General features: G+C 45.3%; 1 protein-coding gene across 1 annotated transcript in view; it reads right to left on the bottom strand.

Annotated features, from left to right (window-relative positions):
- Nucleotides 1-1,790: 1,790 nt before the first annotated feature.
- The window catches only part of LOC137525345 (zinc finger protein 721-like), a 103,988-nt gene continuing 86,461 nt past the window's right edge, over nt 1,791-19,317 (bottom strand). The window contains exon 12 of the mRNA XM_068246400.1: nt 1,791-4,219. Coding sequence (XP_068102501.1) covers nt 3,093-4,219 — 1,127 coding nt within the window. The 3' untranslated portion in view covers nt 1,791-3,092. The remainder of the gene's footprint in view (nt 4,220-19,317) is intronic.

The following is a 19,317-nucleotide window of genomic DNA, read 5'->3' as shown; positions in this document are numbered from 1 at the left end:
TGGTACAAAATACAGAACTGCTGATTACAATATCATATGTAACATGATGACTAAAATGTATAACAGAATGCAAGCTATGAAATGAATAACATTCCAAGACACAAAAGGCCCTTGCGAGCTTACAATCTAAAGGAATGGGGTGGAAACAAGAGGTGGGGAAGTATACAGAATACGTACAGGCAGTGCGCGATTAGGTTATTTAGTAATGTATATGTGATAACTCTGGAACAAGCAGTGCTGGAAATCTACAATATGGCACGGGGGTCCCCTCACTATCCTGTAAATGGGGGGAATGTAGGAGGCGGGGCTGGGGGGATATTTAGCATGAAATGTAATGAATGAGGGGTGCATCTTTCCGCACATGCACAAATCTCCGGTGACCAGCAGCCATTCTCTCTCCTCCACTGCTAATTCTCCCCATACTTTCCCACCGCGCTGACAGAATAATACAAATACCCACAATGCCTCTGGCTGAGCTAGCTTCCTGCTACACAGCAACAGTACCCATAAGAGCTGGGGTTACAAACTCCATCTATAGGGGCACTAATAGGGATCTATTTATTCAGGAAAGGGGGCTACACTTATTATTTTGACTTTATTTTCATTTTTTCACAGTTTCAGCCCTCTGTAAAAGCTCAGACAGTGATACACACACAAATAAACCACAAATACGAGCTTCACATAATTTTCATTAAAGGACAAGTGTAACAAGAGTGATATGGAGGCTGCCATATTTACTTCCTTTTAAACAATACCAGTTGCCTGGCAGCCCTGCTGGTCTTTTCAGCTGCAGTACTGTCTGAATTACACCAGAAACAAGCATGCAGCTAGTCTTGTCAGATCTGACAATAATGTCATCAACACCTGATCTGCTGCATGCTTGTTCAGGGGCTGTGGCTGAAAGTATTAGAGGCAGGGGATCAGCAGGGCTGCCAGGCAACTGGTATTGTTTAAATATAATTAAATATGGCAGTCTCCATATCCCTCTCATTACAGTTGTCCTTTAAAGCGGACCTGAACTCAGAACTCCTCTCTGCTCTAAAAGCTTCACAACAGCATAATAACCTTTATACAAAAAAGCATTTCTTTGTTACAGCTGATACAAACCTTTAAACAAATCTGCACAGTTTCTACTCCCAGATTCATGGAAGCAGACATATTGTTAACCTCCTGTGCTTTCAAATGGACTTATCTGCCATCTCTGCCATACACAGTCATGTGACACAGGGGGAGATCAGATTACAACGTATGATTATACACAAATGAGGGGAATTAGACAGGCTAAACTCTCTAAATACATACAGGGTGCATTCTCTCTGTTTTCCTTCTGTCCTGTGCAAGAGTTCAGGTCCACTTTAAGACTGGAAAACAAAAATACAGAGAGAAAAAAATCTGCTTTCCTCAGCTCAGTCTGGATAAATGGGAGCTTCTAATATTTCTATGTCTGCAGCTCACATAAGGTAAATAACAATACAGAACATTCCTGGAGTCTCAAATTCTAGAATTAAATGTAAGGGGGGTTAAATTCTGACTCAGAATTGTACAAAGCAGACATATCAGTGTGACAGAAAATCTAGCTCATTCAGCTCCCAACAAAAACAAATAATTCACTTTTCAGCACTCTCTTCTTATCAAGAGAGTTTTTCAGCCAGATATGTGTTTTGGCTTTTATTTACTCTTCAGGAGAGCCATAGCTGCATGTGACTACAGTTCCTGCCTCATTTGCATAGATATTAACCCGTGTTTAGTAACCATTCTAATGGAAAATATAAAAAGTGTACACAGACAAGTTTAAACTAGGCTTAGTACTATATGTGCCCATATTTATTTCATCATGTCACCTCAGATCAGCGACTTTAACCACTTCACAACTGAGGGGTTTTACCCCTTGAGCACCAAAACAATTTTCACCTTTCAGTGCTCCTTCCATTCATTCGCCAATAACTTTATCACTACTTATCACAATGAAATGAACTATGTCTTGTTTTTTTTCGCCACCAATTAGGCTTTCTTTGGGTGGTACATTATGCCAATAATTATTTTATTCTAAATGTGTTTTAATGGGAAAATAAGAAAAAAATTGGAAACAAAATCATTATTTTTCAGTTTTTGGCCATTATAGTTTTTAAATAAGGCATGCTACCGTAATTAAAATCCACATAATTTATTAGCCCATTTGTACCAGTTATTACACCGCTTAAATTATGCCCCTATCACAATGTCTGGCTCCAACATTTTATTTGGAAATTAAGGTGCATTTTTTCAGTTTTGCGTCCATCCCTAATTACAAGCTCATAATGTATAAAGTAACAGTAATATACCCTCTTGACATACATATTAAAAGAGTTCAGTCCCTAAGGTAACTATTTATGTTAATTTAAAATGTAAAAATGTCTATGTATTTAAAAAAAATGCTTTTAAATGTAGTTGTTTTACTTTTTGGCAACAAGATGGCCTCAGTCATTTTTTTTTTTACCCATCCTGTAAGTATGTACGCTTACAGGAAGTGTAGTGAGGATGGGGACTTTTTTTTTCAGAATGATCACACAGCTTCTCATAGAAGCCACCATTCATTACTGTGGGGACTTAGATCAATTAATAGGAACAGCGTTCGGGCGGCGGTGGGCGGGAGCGAGCGGGAGCACAGACAGCGGCGGGTTGTACGTATATCTACTCCCCATGTGCAAAAGTAAAGTTTAAAGGGGCATAGATATACTGTACATGGGCGGAGAAGTGGTTAATGCTTTACAAACCAAAACACTGAGTGAAATGAGAGAGTCCTCAAGACACTGTGTAATTTTGCTTCCTTGTGAAAAAAAAAAAAAAAGAGAGACAGAGTGTATAAAAACACCTTTGCCACACTCAACACAAGTACTTGATAAGTGGTGACTTACATTGACATTCCCCACACTCAGCACCTGAAAATAGGGCTTCTCAAAAGGTAAGATTTCTCATGGTTAGACAAGGATTGCTTTCTGTGCAAAACATTTCCCACACTCAGCACATGAATTAGAATTCTCATAGGTGTGAGATCTCTCATGGTTCATAAAACATGCTTTACATCCTCAACATTTCCCACACTCAGCACACGACTATGGCTTTTCACCAGTGTGAGTTCGCTCATGTCTGACAAGATGTGATTTGCTAACAAGACATTTCCCACACTCTGCACATGAATATGGCTTTTCACCAGTGTGAGATCGCTCATGTCTGACAAGATGTGATTGGCAAACAAAACATTTCCCACACTTAGCACATGAATAAGGCTTTACACCAGTGTGAGTTCTTTCATGTCTGACAAGGTTCCATTTATGCCCAAAACATTGCCCACACTCAGCACATGAATAGGGCTTCTCCCCAGTGTGAGATCGCTCATGTGTGACAAAATGTGATTTGCTAATAAAACATTTCCCACACTCAGCACATGTATAAGGCTTTTCACCAGTGTGAGTTCTTTCATGTGCGACAAGGTTCCATTTATTCCCAAAACATTTCCCACACTCAGCACATGAATATGGCTTCTCACCAGTGTGAGATCTCTCATGTTTAACAAGGCTTGATTTACTTCCAAAATATTTCCCACACTCAGCACATGAATAGGGCTTCTCGCCAGTGTGAAATCTCTCATGAATGACAAGCTGTGATTTATGTGCAAAACAATTCCCACACTCCGTACATGAATAGGGCTTCTCACCAGTGTGTAATCTCTCATGTCTGACAAGCTGTGAATTACGTGCAAAACATTTCCCACACTCAGCACATGAATACGGCTTCTCACAAGTGTGAGATCTCTCGTGACTAAGAAGATTGGATTTACATGCAAAACATTTCCCACACTCAGCACATGAATAGGGCTTCTCACCAGTGTGAGATCTCTCATGTCTGACAAGCTTTGATTTACATGCAAAGTACTTCCCACACTCAGCACATGAATATGAATTTTCACCAGTGTGAGATCTCTCATGTTTCACAAGGTCTGATTTCCTCACAAAACATTTCCCACGTGTGGAACAGGAATGAGACCCTCCAGCAGGGGTAGAGCTGTGCTGGGTATGGAGCCCCTCAGGGTTAGACAGGTGGTGAGAGGGGTTGGAGGGAATATTTGGGGTAACCAGGATATCTGCAGGAGACTCTTGTCCAGTGACATCATCATCCGTTGTACAGTCTGTGGATACAGAGAGACGAGTCTCTGAGAGGTTCCTGATGCCGGGACTCTGAGCTGCAAATAGAGAAACATCATCACTTCCTGTTAGAGAATTCTGAGGGGAGGAACAATTATCATTAGGGATGGTCAGTGAGCTGCTGATAGTTCCAAGATGGTGCAAAGTTTATGCAGATTACAAATGCAGCCGTTGCACAAATTTGCATACAATTAGCATACAATTTGCACCCTCTCAGTTTTTTTCATGTCAGGGCTGATTAACACTCGGATCGGAAAACGTAAAATTGCAATCACCCAGCTATTGGAATTGCGATTTTGCACCATGAAATTTTAGCAATTTTTCCTTTATTTCGCTTCATGGTTCACATTTAAGAGGATGAGAATAAAATCCTAATTGCCGGTAAAATGCTGCGTGTAGCGTGTTTGTGATTTATGCACATTGCAAGCGCTGCAGTGAGGATAATCCCATAGGGATACATTGGTCACAGCACTTTGCTGATCACCAGCGAGCAACAAATCACTGAAATGTTCACCAAAGCACCCAACTGTGCACCAACCCTCACTGACATCACACGTTATCAGCCTGACTGAGAACTGCAGAAGGTTGTGCTCATTACAGGCGGCCAATCACATGACTACAACTGTGCCTTGCATGCTAATTTTATATAGCTTGGAATTAAGACAATTAAAAGCATTTTCTGACCAATCTGATTATCTGCATACAATCTGCATGACATTTGCATACATCAGAGTTATTTGCATCTCACTGACTCCTCCCACACCTAAAGCATTGGCCATACATTGAGCAGCAGTGAATGTAGAGCTTGATGAGACAGTGGAAGCAATGTGTTACTCCTGTGACAACAGACCTACCGTATATTCCGGCGTATAAGACGACTGGGCATATAAGACGGCCCCCCCAACTTTTCCAGTTAAAATAGAGTTTGGGATATACTTGCCATATAAGACTACCCCTCTTCCAACATACACCAAATAAACATTTTTAAAAATCGTATACTGGTGCTATGTATGAACAGGTACTGGTGTTGTACTGTCTTTGGTACCCAGTATAACAGTATATAGTCAATTGACTGGTTGGATTGGTCAACTCTCCCTAAGTGGATTGGTCTGCTCTCCTTGTCTACCCGTTTATCAGAGCGGTATGGAAGAATAGATTGCGCTGTGCCCATAAAACACGCCTCTTTCACCCTTCTGGCCCCGCCCTTGTATCCTATTTACCTCCTTCTCTGCCTCTCAGATCTCGCACATGTGCACCTGCGCCACTTCACTGCAGTCCTCAGCAGCGAGTTCTGAGAGGTGGTAACAGGATAGGGCGTATCACCCGGCATCAATGACACCCGGCGTATAAGACGACCCCCAACTTTTCAGAAGATTTTCAAGGGTTAAAAAGTAGTCTTATACACAGGAATATACAGTATATGTACTTATAGCAAGAGATCTGTGTTATGTTTGTAGAGCAATGTGGTGTCACTTCCACATTCTTATTACCGCTGTATTCCTCATCTGAGAGGTAAGATGATGATCACCTTATAAAATATACAGAGACAAAGGGAGCCCAAATTGTGTAGTATTAATGCCGAGTTGGTGATGTGCGAAGTGTAAAGGGAATAACAAAATAAGGCTGCATGTTAGGGCACCAGCCATATAGGCATGTGGAGAAATCTGTTTCCACTCGGCTCCCCAGGGCTTCCTCTAGGTCTTGGTCACACTCTTGATAAAGCTATAGTTGGTGGGACAGGCTTGGTGGCCCTCCTGGTGAGGAGGTGACAATGCAAAGGGGAGAAAGAGGCGCCAGGAGCAGATAAAATTGTTTAAGACTAATAAAGTTAAGACGGGGAGGGGCGTCGCTTGACTTCGCTCAGAGCAGATGCAGGCACCATAGTTCAGTGGACGTTCCCCGACTAAGCCTTTCAATCCCCCTCTGTAGTCAGAAAACCTGTCGCTATTTCTCCCCATGTGCCGCAGGAAAACAAGAGGATGGGTCAGAAATGAGGGAAAGTGAATGCGGACCTACTGATCCCCGACATCTTCTCCAGGAAGACAAAGGGCCTCTCTTCCCAAGATGGTGCAGCAGCTCCATCCTCAGCATCCTCCCCAGACCAAAGACAGCAGCTACACGAGGGCACTATCATTAAATCGGATGTGCAGCATATGTTCCAGAACCTGGAGGAGGTGATTGAAACTACAAATGCAGCTACAGTGAAATAGATTCGCTCTGGAATCTCTGTGATTGATAACAGGCTGCATGAACTGGAGGAAAGCTTGGAGAGGGTCCCGGCTTTCTGCTCCCAGTCTGACTCAGACATAAAGGAGATCAGGTCAGAGATTACTTTTATTAGTTTAGTTTAGTTTATAAGTATACTGGTTAAGAGTTCTGTCTTTGACATGGGAGACCGGGGTTCGAATCCTTCCTGGCTAGGGTCAGTACTTATTCAGTGAGGTGTTGTTCACACAATGGGCTTGATTTGCTAAGACAAATAGTACGCCTTATCAAAGTTAACATGCCTTATCAGAGTAGCATAGCAAGCGCTCCGAACTTATGCCTGCTAATTGGCAATGGCAAGAGCTCCACTCATCCTACACTGACCCCCTTCAGGTCCAATCACTTTAAAGGACATTATCCCTGCACTTTGAATGGCCCAATAGGCTGCCTGTCAATGCCCAGTACACAGCAGAAAAGGAGGGAAATGAACCCACTGACTCCGACACAAGATTAAATACAGATACGGGTTTCCATTGCAGCTTTTGTTTGTGCATATCGACTGTCAATCCAGGCTGTATTTCTGATATCATTGTTTAACCTCTTGAGGACCGCGGCATTAAACCCCCCTAGTGACCAGGCCATTTTTTGTTAATAGGGCCACTGCAGCTTTAAGGCCAAGCTGCAAGGCCGCACAGCACACAAGTGATCCACCCCCTCTTTTCCCCCCACCAACAGAACTTTGGTGGGGTCTGATCATCCCCTCCAGTGTTTATTTTTTTTTTATAAATATTATTTTTTTAATAAAAATGTGTATTTATTTTTTCATGTTGAATACCCCGCCCACCCTCCCCCTGCTGGCCAATCATTGTGATCGGCTGTCATAGGCTTCAGCCTATGACAGCAGATCACCGCCGACACTCTGGAGGGGACAGCCGTGTCACATGGCTGTATCCAGTACAGCGCTGCCTTAGATCGCAGCGCTGTTCTGCCCTAATAGACGGCGGTATCGCTGTCTAACAGTCTCCGAGCGGCGATCGCCGCACGGAGACTAAAGGCGGGGGGGAGCTCCACCCCCGAGCAGGAGATGCACGCACAGCAATTGGCGTGGAGCAGTCGGCAAGTGGTTAATACAGATGCAGCCAGCCCCTGGTCCTCACCAACAGTAAGTGCCAGGCTCTCCATGCCTCAGCATTCCTGGACCAAAGTGAGCCCTAGAAGACAACAGCAGTCCTAAACAGGATCCATGGCCGGAGCTGGAGACCCTGAAGAGGGCCGAGTATGATGCAAAAATCACTCCCTATCCTCTGTATAGCTATCCTACTGATAGGCTTTCATTAGTGTTGGTCTTTTGAGGTTTCCTGTTTTTACTCCTTGTTTCCGTCTGAAGAGACGCAATGGAAAAACCCCATCACCCGTTACGCCGATGGTTGCTATCAAGTCACACAAGTGTAGTTCTCCTCCTATTGAAGCCATTCACCTGCAGCAGTTCTTTTTAGACTCATTAGCCACACCTTTCAGACTGATAACCTTATCCTGGGCCGATCTGGATCTAACTATGGATCTCGCAAAAATCTATTAACCCTTCGCACTCTCACATGCAAATGTTCAAACAAATGCATTCACAGATTCACTCATCCAGGCACCACTGTTATCCCTACAGCTAAGTTAAAAGCCGGGGTCTTAGTTCACAGAAGAATGCATTCTTATGCTTAGTCACCTATACTGCGCAGAAGTACCCAGGTAAACATAGGTGTCCTAACTCTGGCCCTGTAACATGCATAGTGCAGACATGCAAACACATTCATTGCATCAAACCTATCTAGGGATTAGGAGCACACATCCTGACGTCCTCTCCTGGGACAGATAGCGCATCTTACCAATCGCACAAGAGAGCTAAGGAATGTATCCATGTGCACCATGCACATACACCAGCATAAGCTGTGTGCATGCTGACAAACACATACAGGGGAAGAAGGGAGTGCACTGAATTAGACCCTAGCCACAGGGGTCAGTAACAAGAAAAAAGTACATATATCCAGGCACATCGCCTCTAGTTAGGACATTAAATAAGTGATTAAGGAAAGGTAGGTGCTGAAGGGGGTGTGGCCAGAAAACAGCAAAAATCTGTTAACCCTTTGCACTCTCGCATGCAAATGTTCAAACAAATGCATTCACAGATTCACTCATCCAGGCACCACTGTTATCCCTACAGCTAAGTTATAAGCCGGGTGTGAGAAAACGCGGAAGAGCCGCCGCAAGTGCTCAGAGTGAGGCGGCTGATTCCGCGTCCAACATGGCGACTAACATGCAGGGGCACGCGTCCACTGGCCGGGCGGAGCGCGGAGAAACCGCCGCATGCCCTGTGCACAGGGCGGCGGAATCCGCGTCCGACACGGCAGTCTGTGCGCATGGGCCTGATACTGACAGTGTGGCTGAACGCGGGGAAACCGCCGCATGCTCGGATGGCGGTGCGGCTGCCCCCGCGTTCAAGCCGGCAGGTACATTGCAAGACATGTCTGGTATGGCTGGGACTGATAGTCCACACAGGTTCAGAAGGGCGCGCGCGCTGAGAGGCAGAGTTTATATGACAGCCAGAAGAGAGTCAGCTGACCCACTGGTCAGCTGACGTTTTCAGTAGTTCTCATTGGTCCAGCACTTAGGGGAGGCGCTGGAGAGCGCTTGAGTATATATACTGGGTGCTGGTCATTTCTCTGGTGTCTGGCGTTGCGAACACTACGTGGTAGCACTCAGACCTTGTCAATATCTGTGTTTATCTAGTCAGTTTCCAAGGTGTTGATGATCAAGGAGCTCACACATTAGACTAGGAATTCTGTTATTATCTGTATTATCATCTAGATCAGTTTCCAAGGTGTTGATGACCAGGGAGCTCACACCTTAGCTTAGGCATTGTTGATTATTTGTTATGACCTTCTGCTTGCCTGACTATTCTTCTGATCTCTGATTTTGTACCTTTGCCATTCTGATACTCCGTTGCCAAACTCTGCTTGCCTTTAGATTCTGCATCTGTCTTCTGATACTGTACCTTATCTGTCTGTGTGTTAACGACCTGGCCTGCCCGACCTCGAGAACTATCTTCCCAGTTAGAGAGAGTTCACAGAGCTGTCAGTGACACTCCTCATTGGTGTCACTCACGTTCTGTCCTTCCCACTCCCAGCTTGACTCCTCCCCCGGGAGAGTCCAGGCTAACGAAAGGCACTTGTATTTGTGCAGTACTCCTTACTGCTTCTGTACCTGCTCCTGAGGTGCAGTCCTCAAAGTATTGCTGTTGCACCAAACACTCACTTGTCACTCAGGTGTCCAGAGGTTAGAGATATATCTGATTATCGGTGATACTGCAGATCATCAATAATCTGGTATATATCTGCATTCTCAGTGATACTGCAGATCACCGGTAATCAGACCCTCTCTGTGTTACACCGATCGTTTCAGAACGCCAGACCCAAAATGTAAATGGAAGCACACACTGATCGTCTGGGCGCACTTGCCACTTCAGTGGAAAACATCAACCAAGTGCTGGGTAGTCACAAGACGATGATTGACGCCCTGTCTGGGTCTTTACAAACCCTCCAGACGGCTGTGGATGAGGTGCGATCCCTTCCTAGCTCTGATATACGTATGCCTGTACCTGAGAAATTTTCTGGTCACAGATCTGACTTCTGAAATTTTAGAAGTAGAGTGTTATCTTACTTTGAGTTGAGACCTAGATCCTCAGGAACTATGGCCCAGAGGGTCACATTTATTAAGACTTTGTTATCAGGCGATTCCCAAACTTGGGCGTACAGACTACCCGCTGGAGATTTAGCCTTAACCTCCGTAGACAAATTTTTTAAAGCTATGGCAATCATTTACGACGACCCAGACATTGCCTCGACTTCTGAGCGGAAGCTCAAGTTGTTGCGTCAAGGCAAGAGTCCGGTCGAGGAGTACGCAGCTGAATTTAGGAGGTGGTCAGTTTCAGCCAGGTGGGGCACCTATGCTCTTTTAGACTGTTTTCTATCAGGATTATCAGATGAAGTCTCTGACCTTATGTTAAGTCAGCCTGAACCTAAAACCGTTGATGAGGCCATCTCTGCGGCCATTAAGATCGACCGTAGGTAACGCTATCAAAGGCAGACTCGGGGTAGAAATCAGGTAAAGATGGTGTCCTACGCTGCACCTCCTGTGAATCCACCTCCTCCAGTTTCACTTCCACCTGAGCCAATGCAGATTGGTCGGTCAAGATTGTCCCAGGTGGAGCGGAGACGCAGGATGTCAGAACAGTTGTGTCTGTATTGTGCAGAGGGGGGTCATAGAGTACAGAATTGCCCAAAGAAGTCGGGAAACGCTACTGCCTAGGAGTAGTTGGGGGTAATACCCTAGGCGTACAATTTTTACCCCTAGAAGATAAACGATTACTTCTTCCTTGTACGATTACATGGGAGAATAAATCTGAGGCCTCTGAGGCCTTTGTTGATTCAGGCTCGACAGCCAATTTTATGGATTACGAATTTGCTAAAAAATTGGGTATTCCTCTCACCCCAGTGGAACCACCCATCCAGGTTACGGCAGTGGATGACTCCCCCCTGCAACGAAACCGTCCTCTGTCTCAGACACCAGAGGTGGAAGTCACTATAGGGGTGCTGCACAGAGAGAAGTTGCAGTTTTTTGTGTTACACATGACAACCTCCACAGTCATCCTTGGCATGCCATGGCTACACCTTCACTCCCCTCAGATAAATTGGGCCACGGGTCAGCTAACGAGCTGGTCAGCCCATTGTTTCCATCACTGTTTGGTGAAGGTGGCCTTGGGGCAGACCAGGATTCATGTGGAGGGAGTACCAGAACAATATTCTGAGTTTTCGGATGTGTTTTGTCCCAAAGCCGCTGATAAGTTACCTCCACATCGCCCTTTCGATTGTCCTATTGATCTCCGATCTGGTTGTATGCCCCCCTAGAGGTCATCTCTACAATTTGTCTGGGCCAGAGAAAGTGGCCATGCAGGAGTACATTTGTGAAAATTTAGCCAAGGGGTTCATTCGCCCTTCCCGGTCGCCTGCTGGCGCAGGTTTCTTTTTTGTTAAAAAGAAAGACGGAGGCCTACGGCCGTGTATTGATTACCGAGGTCTGAATAAGATTACAGTAAAGAATCGCTATCCATTACCTTTGATAGACGATTTATTCACGCAGGTCACCAACGCTAAGATCTTCTCGAAATTGGATTTGCGGGGGGCATACAACCTGGTGCGAATTAGAAGGGGCGATGAATGGAAGACGGCCTTTAACACGCCCGACGGGCATTACGAATACCTGGTGATGCCCTTTTGGGTTGTGTAACGCCCCGGCCGTTTTTCAGGAACTAATTAATGAGGTATTCAGGGAGGTGTTGGGCAAATTTGTTCTAGTGTACCTAGATGATATACTTATTTTCTCAAACAACCTCTCTGAGCACAGGACACACGTCAAGTTTGTACTGAACAAGCTAAGACTGAACATGCTTTACGCCAAATTGGAGAAATGCATCTTTGAGAAAACTTCTGTCGCTTTTTTGGGGTACATAATTTCCACCTCGGGTCTTTTGATGGATCCTGCTAAGGTCTCTGCTGTGTTAGAGTGGCCTCAGCCAGTGGGCCTGAAATCCCTTCAGAGATTTTTAGGATTTGCTAATTACTATAGAAGGTTCATAAAGGGATATTCCACTGTCATAGCACCCCTTACCAGTCTCACTAAAAAAAGGGGCAGATACTAAAAACTGGTCCCCAGAGGCTCTGGTTGCTTTCTCCACTTTAAAAGAGCTGTTTTGCTCTGCGCCCATTCTGAGACACCTCTTTCCCCTTCATTGTTGAGGTAGACGCCTCAGAGGTTGGAGTAGGGGCTGTGCTGTCTCAGCGTTCTGGGTTGCAGGGAAGATTACATCCGTGTGCCTATTTCTCTCGTAGGTTTTCACCAGCAGAGAAAAACTACGATATAGGCAACAGGGAACTGCTGGCGATTAAATTGGCCTTCGAAGAATGGCGCCATTGGCTAGAAGGAGCAGAACATACTATTACGGTTTACACAGATCACAAAAATTTGGAATACATTGAGGGGGCTAAGAGATTGAGCCCCCGTCAGGCTCGGTGGTCTTTGTTTTTCTCAAGATTTAGGTTTATAATTACGTACACTCCCGGTAGTAAAAATGTTAAGGCAGATGCCCTGTCCAGATGCTTTGAGCCAGAGACAGCACAGCCCTCAGACCCAGAGACTATTATTCCACAGAAGATTGTGTTGGCAGTCATGGAAACTTGGAAAGACTGGAGGGAGACTTTGGGTCCTTTTCAACAGGATGTTCCTGAGGGAAAGCCGGAGGGGGTTATGTTTGTGCCACTACCCTTTCGCCTCCAAATATTGCAAATGTTCCACTCGCACAAGAATGCTGGACATCCTGGGGCCTCTAGAACACAGGATTTGGTTGCTAGGTGTGCTTGGTGGCCTTCTTTGGCAACAGACTGCAAGGAGTATGTAAGGGAGTGTGCAGTATGTGCAAAGAGTAAACCCTCCCGTCTGGCACCTGTAGGAACTTTGCAGCCTTTGCCCACCCCGAGTAAACCGTGGACCCACTTGTCCATGGATTTTGTGGGGGAACTTCCGAAGTCTGAGGGCATGTCAGTCATTTGGGTGGTAGTCGACCGCTTCAGTAAAATGGCCCATTTTGTGCCCTTGAAAGGACTCCCCTCGGCCCAGGAACTGGCCGATCTTTTCATCATCCACGTTTTCCGACTACATGGTATTCCGGAAAACATAGTGTCAGATCGGGGAGTCCAATTTATTTCTAGATTTTGGAGGGCATTTTGCCATCAAATGGGCATGGATCTGTCATTTTCATCGGGCTACCACCCACAGACCAATGGTCAGACTGAGCGAGTGAATCAGTCATTAGAACAATTCTTAAGATGTTATGTTGCGGATGCGCAAAACGATTGGGTCAAATTCTTGCCGTTCGCAGAATTTGCGCACGATAATTTGAAAAGCTCTTCCTCTGGATTTTCGCCATTTCAGGTGGTGACTGGAAAGTTGCCCAAGTTCTCCCCATTGCCAGTAGCTTCCACTCCGTTTCCAGCTCTGGAGGCTTGGCAAAGATCATTTAAGGACAATTGGGAGATTGTAAAGAATAATTTGGAAAGAGCTTTTCAAAGTCAGAAAGGTCAAGCTGACAAAAGACGGTCTTTAGAGTGGAAGTTCCGACCAGGAGATTTGGTCTGGGTGTCCACACGTCATTTGACCCTGAAACAACCCTCGGCCAAGTTGGGTCCCAGGTTTGTGGGTCCTTTTCCAGTTACCAGGAAGATCAATAATGTTACTTATGCCATTGGTCTTCCTGCCAGCATGCGTGGGGTTAGATCCTTTCATGTGTCCCTGCTTAAACCCGCAGTCCATGTAGGTGCCACTCCTCCTCCTCCTGTGATGGTAGATGACCAACCTGAGTACGAAGTAGAGAAAATTTTAGACTCACGTTTAGTACAGAACTCAGTACAGTATCTAGTTCACTGGAAAGGGTATGGTATTGAGGAAAGAACATGTGTACCTGAATGTCGCATGCATGCGGACAAATTGAGAAGAGAGTTCCACGCTTTGTATCATGAGAAACCTGGTAGGAGCTGTCCGGAGTCCACTCCTCAGGGGGGGGGTACTGTGAGAAAACGCGGAAGAGCCGCCGCAAGTGCTCAGAGTGAGGCGGCTGATTCCGCGTGCAGGGGCACGCGTCCACTGGCCGGGCGGAGCGCGGAGAAACCGCCGCATGCCCTGTGCACAGGGCGGCGGAATCCGCGTCCGACGCGGCAGCCTGTGCGCATGGGCCTGATACTGACAGTGTGGCTGAACGCGGGGAAACCGCCGCATGCTCGGATGGCGGTGCGGCTGCCCCCGCGTTTAAGCCGGCGGATACATTGCAAGACATGTCTGGTATGGCTGGGACTGATAGTCCACACAGGTTCAGAAGGACGCGCGCGCGCTGAGAGGCAGAGTTTATATGACAGCCAGAAGAGAGTCAGCTGACCCAGCTGGTCAGCTGACGTTTTCAGTAGTTCTCATTGGTCCAGCACTTAGGGGAGGCGCTGGAGAGCGCTTGAGTATATACACTGGGTGCTGGTCATTTCTCTGGTGTCTGGCGTTGCGATCACTACGTGGTAGCACTCAGACCTTGTCAGTATCTGTGTTTATCTAGTCAGTTTCCAAGGTGTTGATGATCAAGGAGCTCACACCTTAGACTAGGAATTCTGTTATCTGTATTATCATCTAGATCAGTTTCCAAGGTGTTGATGACCAGGGAGCTCACAGCTTAGCTTAGGCATTGTTGATTATTTGTTATGACCTTCTGCTTCCCTGACTATTCTTCTGATCTCTGATTTTGTACCTTTGCCATTCTGATACTCCGTTGCCAAACTCTGCTTGCCTTTAGATTCTGCATCTGTCTTCTGATTCTGTACCTTATCTGTCTGTGTGTTAACGACCTGGCCTGCCCGACCTCGAGAACTATCTTCCCAGTTAGAGAAAGTTCACAGAGCTGTCAGTGACACTCCTCATTGGTGTCACTCACGTTCTGTCCTTCCCACTCTCAGCTTGACTCCACCCCCAGGAGAGTCCAGGCTAACGGAAGGCACTTGTATTTGTGCAGTACTCCTTACTGCTTCTGTACCTGCTCCTGAGGTGCAGTCCTCAAAGTATTGCTGTTGCACCAAACACTCACTTGTCACTCAGGTGTCCAGAGGTTAGAGATATATCTGATTATCGGTGATACTGCAGATCATCAATAATCTGGTATATATCTGCATTCTCAGTGATACTGCAGATCACCGGTAATCAGACCCTCTTTGTGTTACACCTATCGTTACACCGGGGTCTTAGTTCACAGAAGAATGCATTCTTATGCTTAGTCACCTATACTGCGCAGAAGTACCCAGGTAAACATAGGTGTCCTAACTCTGGCCCTGTAACATGCATAGTGCAGACATGCAAACATTCGTTGCATCAAACCTATCTAAGGATTAGGAGCACACATCCTGACGTCCTAACTATGGATCTCGGGGACTGGACCCAACACTGCCTGGGCTCAGCATACAGTGCTTCGTCCCCCAATAATAGCAGCTTTTTTTGGGGCAGCTTATGTTAATCTTGTTAGAGATATGGACCGGTTATAGCTCTCCCTTGGCTTCCAGCCAAATTATTTTATGTTTGTTCATCTCTTATTTTTATGGTTTTCTGTTTTACTGACTTCAAATATTTTTATTGATAAATCTTTATAGCAACACCAACCAGGAGACTCTGCGTTTGGTCCTACTGGGCTCAGTATATCACAGGTGCACACTTGGCCAACAGACAGACTCTCTGGTTGGTTTGGACAGACAGAAGCGCAGAGACGGTTGACATCACTTATCTCGCAATTGGACCCCTTTCTCTCCCGTCTCTCTACTGCTTAAAGACTTAAATTTGCCTTTTAGTATCTCCATCGAATTGATGGCTGCTCACACAAACTAATAGTCCTGGGGCATGTTCCCCTCCCAATAGCCAGCAGTGTCCTCCTAAAAGTCAATCCACACCCTCAGTCAATGTTGTCACTCATAATGTAAAAGGGCTTAACTCGCCCAACAAGAGACGTTTAGCTAGCCTTTAATATAAAGATATGCCGGCACATATTGTCATGCTGCAACAAACCCACTTTAAAGCGGGATTGGCACCATAAAAATCAAAATTTCAACAGCAACTGGTCTGAGTGTATTCAATGATAAAGATGCTAATCCTGCATTTAAAACTTTTTCTACTGTTATGGTTTGGAGTTATCACATACCTTAGGAGCACTGGCCCTTTAATTGCCAATGCCATTGGCTGGCAAAACAGTTGCATGCTGGGGCAGTCTTTTTATCTATAACATATTCCTTCTCTTCTCTTTATTTCCCCCTACTTCTAATGACATAAGACAGAGCACTTCCTAGTATAGACCTCAGTGGGAGTGTCTGAAGACTCTGGGAGGAGGGAGGGTAACAAATACACAATTAGCAAGAGGAGAAACAAGAGAGAGGGAGGAAATGATGTCAGGATTAGCTTCATTCAAAAGTAACCAAGATGGAAACTGTCTAGTATAGGATTTTCTGTTTTTCCTTTATAAAATTCACAGGAATCACAACGTGGACAGTGCAATACATCTGTTATGTAAGCAGAACTAGTATTTATCGACATATATGTGGTTTTTTTTCTAGGTTAGCATGGGTGTCACTGGTTCTTTAAGATACATAGAGAACCCAAATACTGTCACTGAGCCTATCCAACTGCCTTCTATGCCTCTGTACCACAGGAAAAAAAAGGGTGGCAGTTATATTATTATTTATGATAAAATAATGATAACAGGAGTGACCGACAACACAAAATAGGTAATAAGCAATAAGATACACAATGCCAGATCATACACTGAAGTAGCAGTCTCAATAATAAGTTCCCATTATTCTGTGATCAGAGTGCACAATCAAGTATGATACACAAGGAGAGAGGGTTGTGCCAGTCTAGGCCAGGAACATTTTTGGCTGAGTGAGCCATAAACGCCACATATTTTAAAATGTATTTCCCAGAGAGCCATACAATATGTTTCAAACTACGACAGTGTGCATGCGCAGCAGAGGGCTCACATCCCTGTTGCCATGGTAATGTGTTTACAGTTGATCTGCCAGACAGCGGAAGTGTCAGACACGTCTTCAGCTTCTCTTGGGTTTCAGCAACATCAGCGATTTCCCTGAGAGCCAGACAGGAGAAATACCGACTAACAGCTTGTACAATTAGCTAGTGGACTTGGGGGTTGATTCACTTTGTAGGACGAGATCCCACACTTTGGCCCAATAGGCTGCCTGTCGAGTGACAGGCAGCCTATTGGGCCAATAAAAGTGCAGGGATCTCGTCCTACAAAGTCACTGAACCTGACAGGGTTTAGAGTGGCACAATTGGAGCAGCTGTTGGTTTTGGGGGGAGTGTGAGTAAGTTAGAAGTGCACGCTACAGCAGTAACATGCCTACTTTGAAAATTTTACTTGCGCTGCTTGAGCAGTGTAGCTTAGTGAATCAACCCCTACTGATTTGTCTGTGAGCCAGATGTAGCCATCAAAAGAGCCACATCTGTCTCCCGAGCCATAGGTTCCCTACCCCTGGTCTAGGGGGAGGGGTGGTGACACGAATGGAGCAGAGATATTACATAAGAGCCTTATGTTCAACTTCATCAAGATCATTAGAGGTGAGGATGGAAGGTTTATATGTTTATAATTGTCTATGCCCCATCAGTGGGCCAGAAATATGTCTCTCATTACTTACATAAAATAAATAAAATACCCAGAATAATGTAAACTTGTATTATCAGCACTACCACTCCAGTGTATGATCTGGTATTGTGTATCTTATTACTTATTACCAGTTTTGTGTTGTTTAGCTGCACGGTGGCATAGTGGCTTTCACCTTGCAGCGCTGGGTCCTCGGTTTGAATCCCAGCCAGGTCAACATCTGCAAGGAGTTTGTATGTTCTCCCCGTGTCTGTGTGGGTTTCCTCCGGGCACTCCAGTTTCCTCCCACATCCCAAAAACATACAGAAAAGTTAACTGGCTTCCCCCTAAATTAGCCCTAGATTACGATTCAAACACTACATGATACATACATAGACATACGGCTATGGTAGGGACTAGATTATGAGCCCCTCTGAGGGACAGTTAGTGACAAGACAATATATACTCTGTACAGCGCTGCGTAATTTGTTGGGGCTATATAAATACTTCAATAAAAAATAGCTCTCCATAGGAAGGGCAAGATGATTATTTTGGGTGATTGTAATGCCTCTCTGGGTTCTGGCCCACCGGCTCTCACAGATGATCCTCAGTTTATTATTGATACTAACCTATGGGATGTCTGGAGAGCACATCGTCCCACAGCAAGGCTGTTCAAACTTTGTGTGGCCTGGGATGCACGCTGCGGACTACATTTCTTCAATTCCTCTCCTCCTCCCCCCTCCCTCCCTGCAGAGTTGCAAGCGGGCAGTAACAGAGGGTTAAAGTGAACCTCCGGACTAAAAATTAACTCAGCAGCACTGAAAAGGCTTGGTGTTTCTTTAACAGTTTCACAGCATCAGAACTTTGTTTCTCTTATACAAGCCTCATTTTTAGCTGCACAGAAGAAAACTGCCCGGGCTTTTTTCCCCTTATGCTCTGCAAAGCATTATGGGGTTTCTGATGTTATTGTTCTCGTTCTGCTGTTTTGGTGCAATTCTTTTTTTTTTTTTTACATTTTGAATTTGACATTTGAAGCCGAGTGCATGCAGCTGGGAGGGGTAATCAGGACACAGGACAGTTGGAACTCTGTCTCCTGCTCCTTGTCACCTCCTTCCAGCCAAAAAGATGGCTGCCCCCATGACAAAGATGGCAGCCTCCATGAATCACAAACATTTGCCTGTTCTTTTAAAACAGGGTGGGTAAGAAATTATATTACCTATCTATTCTAATTAACATAACTAATGTAACTTGATGACAGTATGTTTGTTTAGGCTGAAGTTCCCCTTTAAAACTAACCTGATCGACGATTCCAGTGTCGCATCTCCATGGCAACGGGGCATCACATGACACGCTGCTGGGATGTGTCGGCATATTACATGCATATACATCGCATAACCGGCCCGCAGGCCGTAGTTTGCCCAGCGCTGTCCTAGAGACGGTAGCACAACTTTTTCCCACACGGGACGGGACTTACTACTGGCTTGACTTCCTATTCATGGATGCATCCCTAAAAAAGAACATCACAGATGCTGTCGAAAATGTCACGGTCAGACCACGCTCTGGTTTAGGCTACACTCAAGTTGGGCTTTAGCTCCAAGGGTGTCGAGGTGGAGGCTTAATGACTCTTTACTATCTAAAACAGAAATAGCGCATTCTGTAAAA

This window comes from Hyperolius riggenbachi, chromosome 7 (genome assembly GCF_040937935.1).
Source record: "Hyperolius riggenbachi isolate aHypRig1 chromosome 7, aHypRig1.pri, whole genome shotgun sequence".
In the NCBI taxonomy this organism is placed as follows: domain Eukaryota; kingdom Metazoa; phylum Chordata; class Amphibia; order Anura; family Hyperoliidae; genus Hyperolius; species Hyperolius riggenbachi.
Note: the sequence above shows the minus strand (reverse complement) of the source record. Positions and strands in the feature narration are given on the sequence as shown.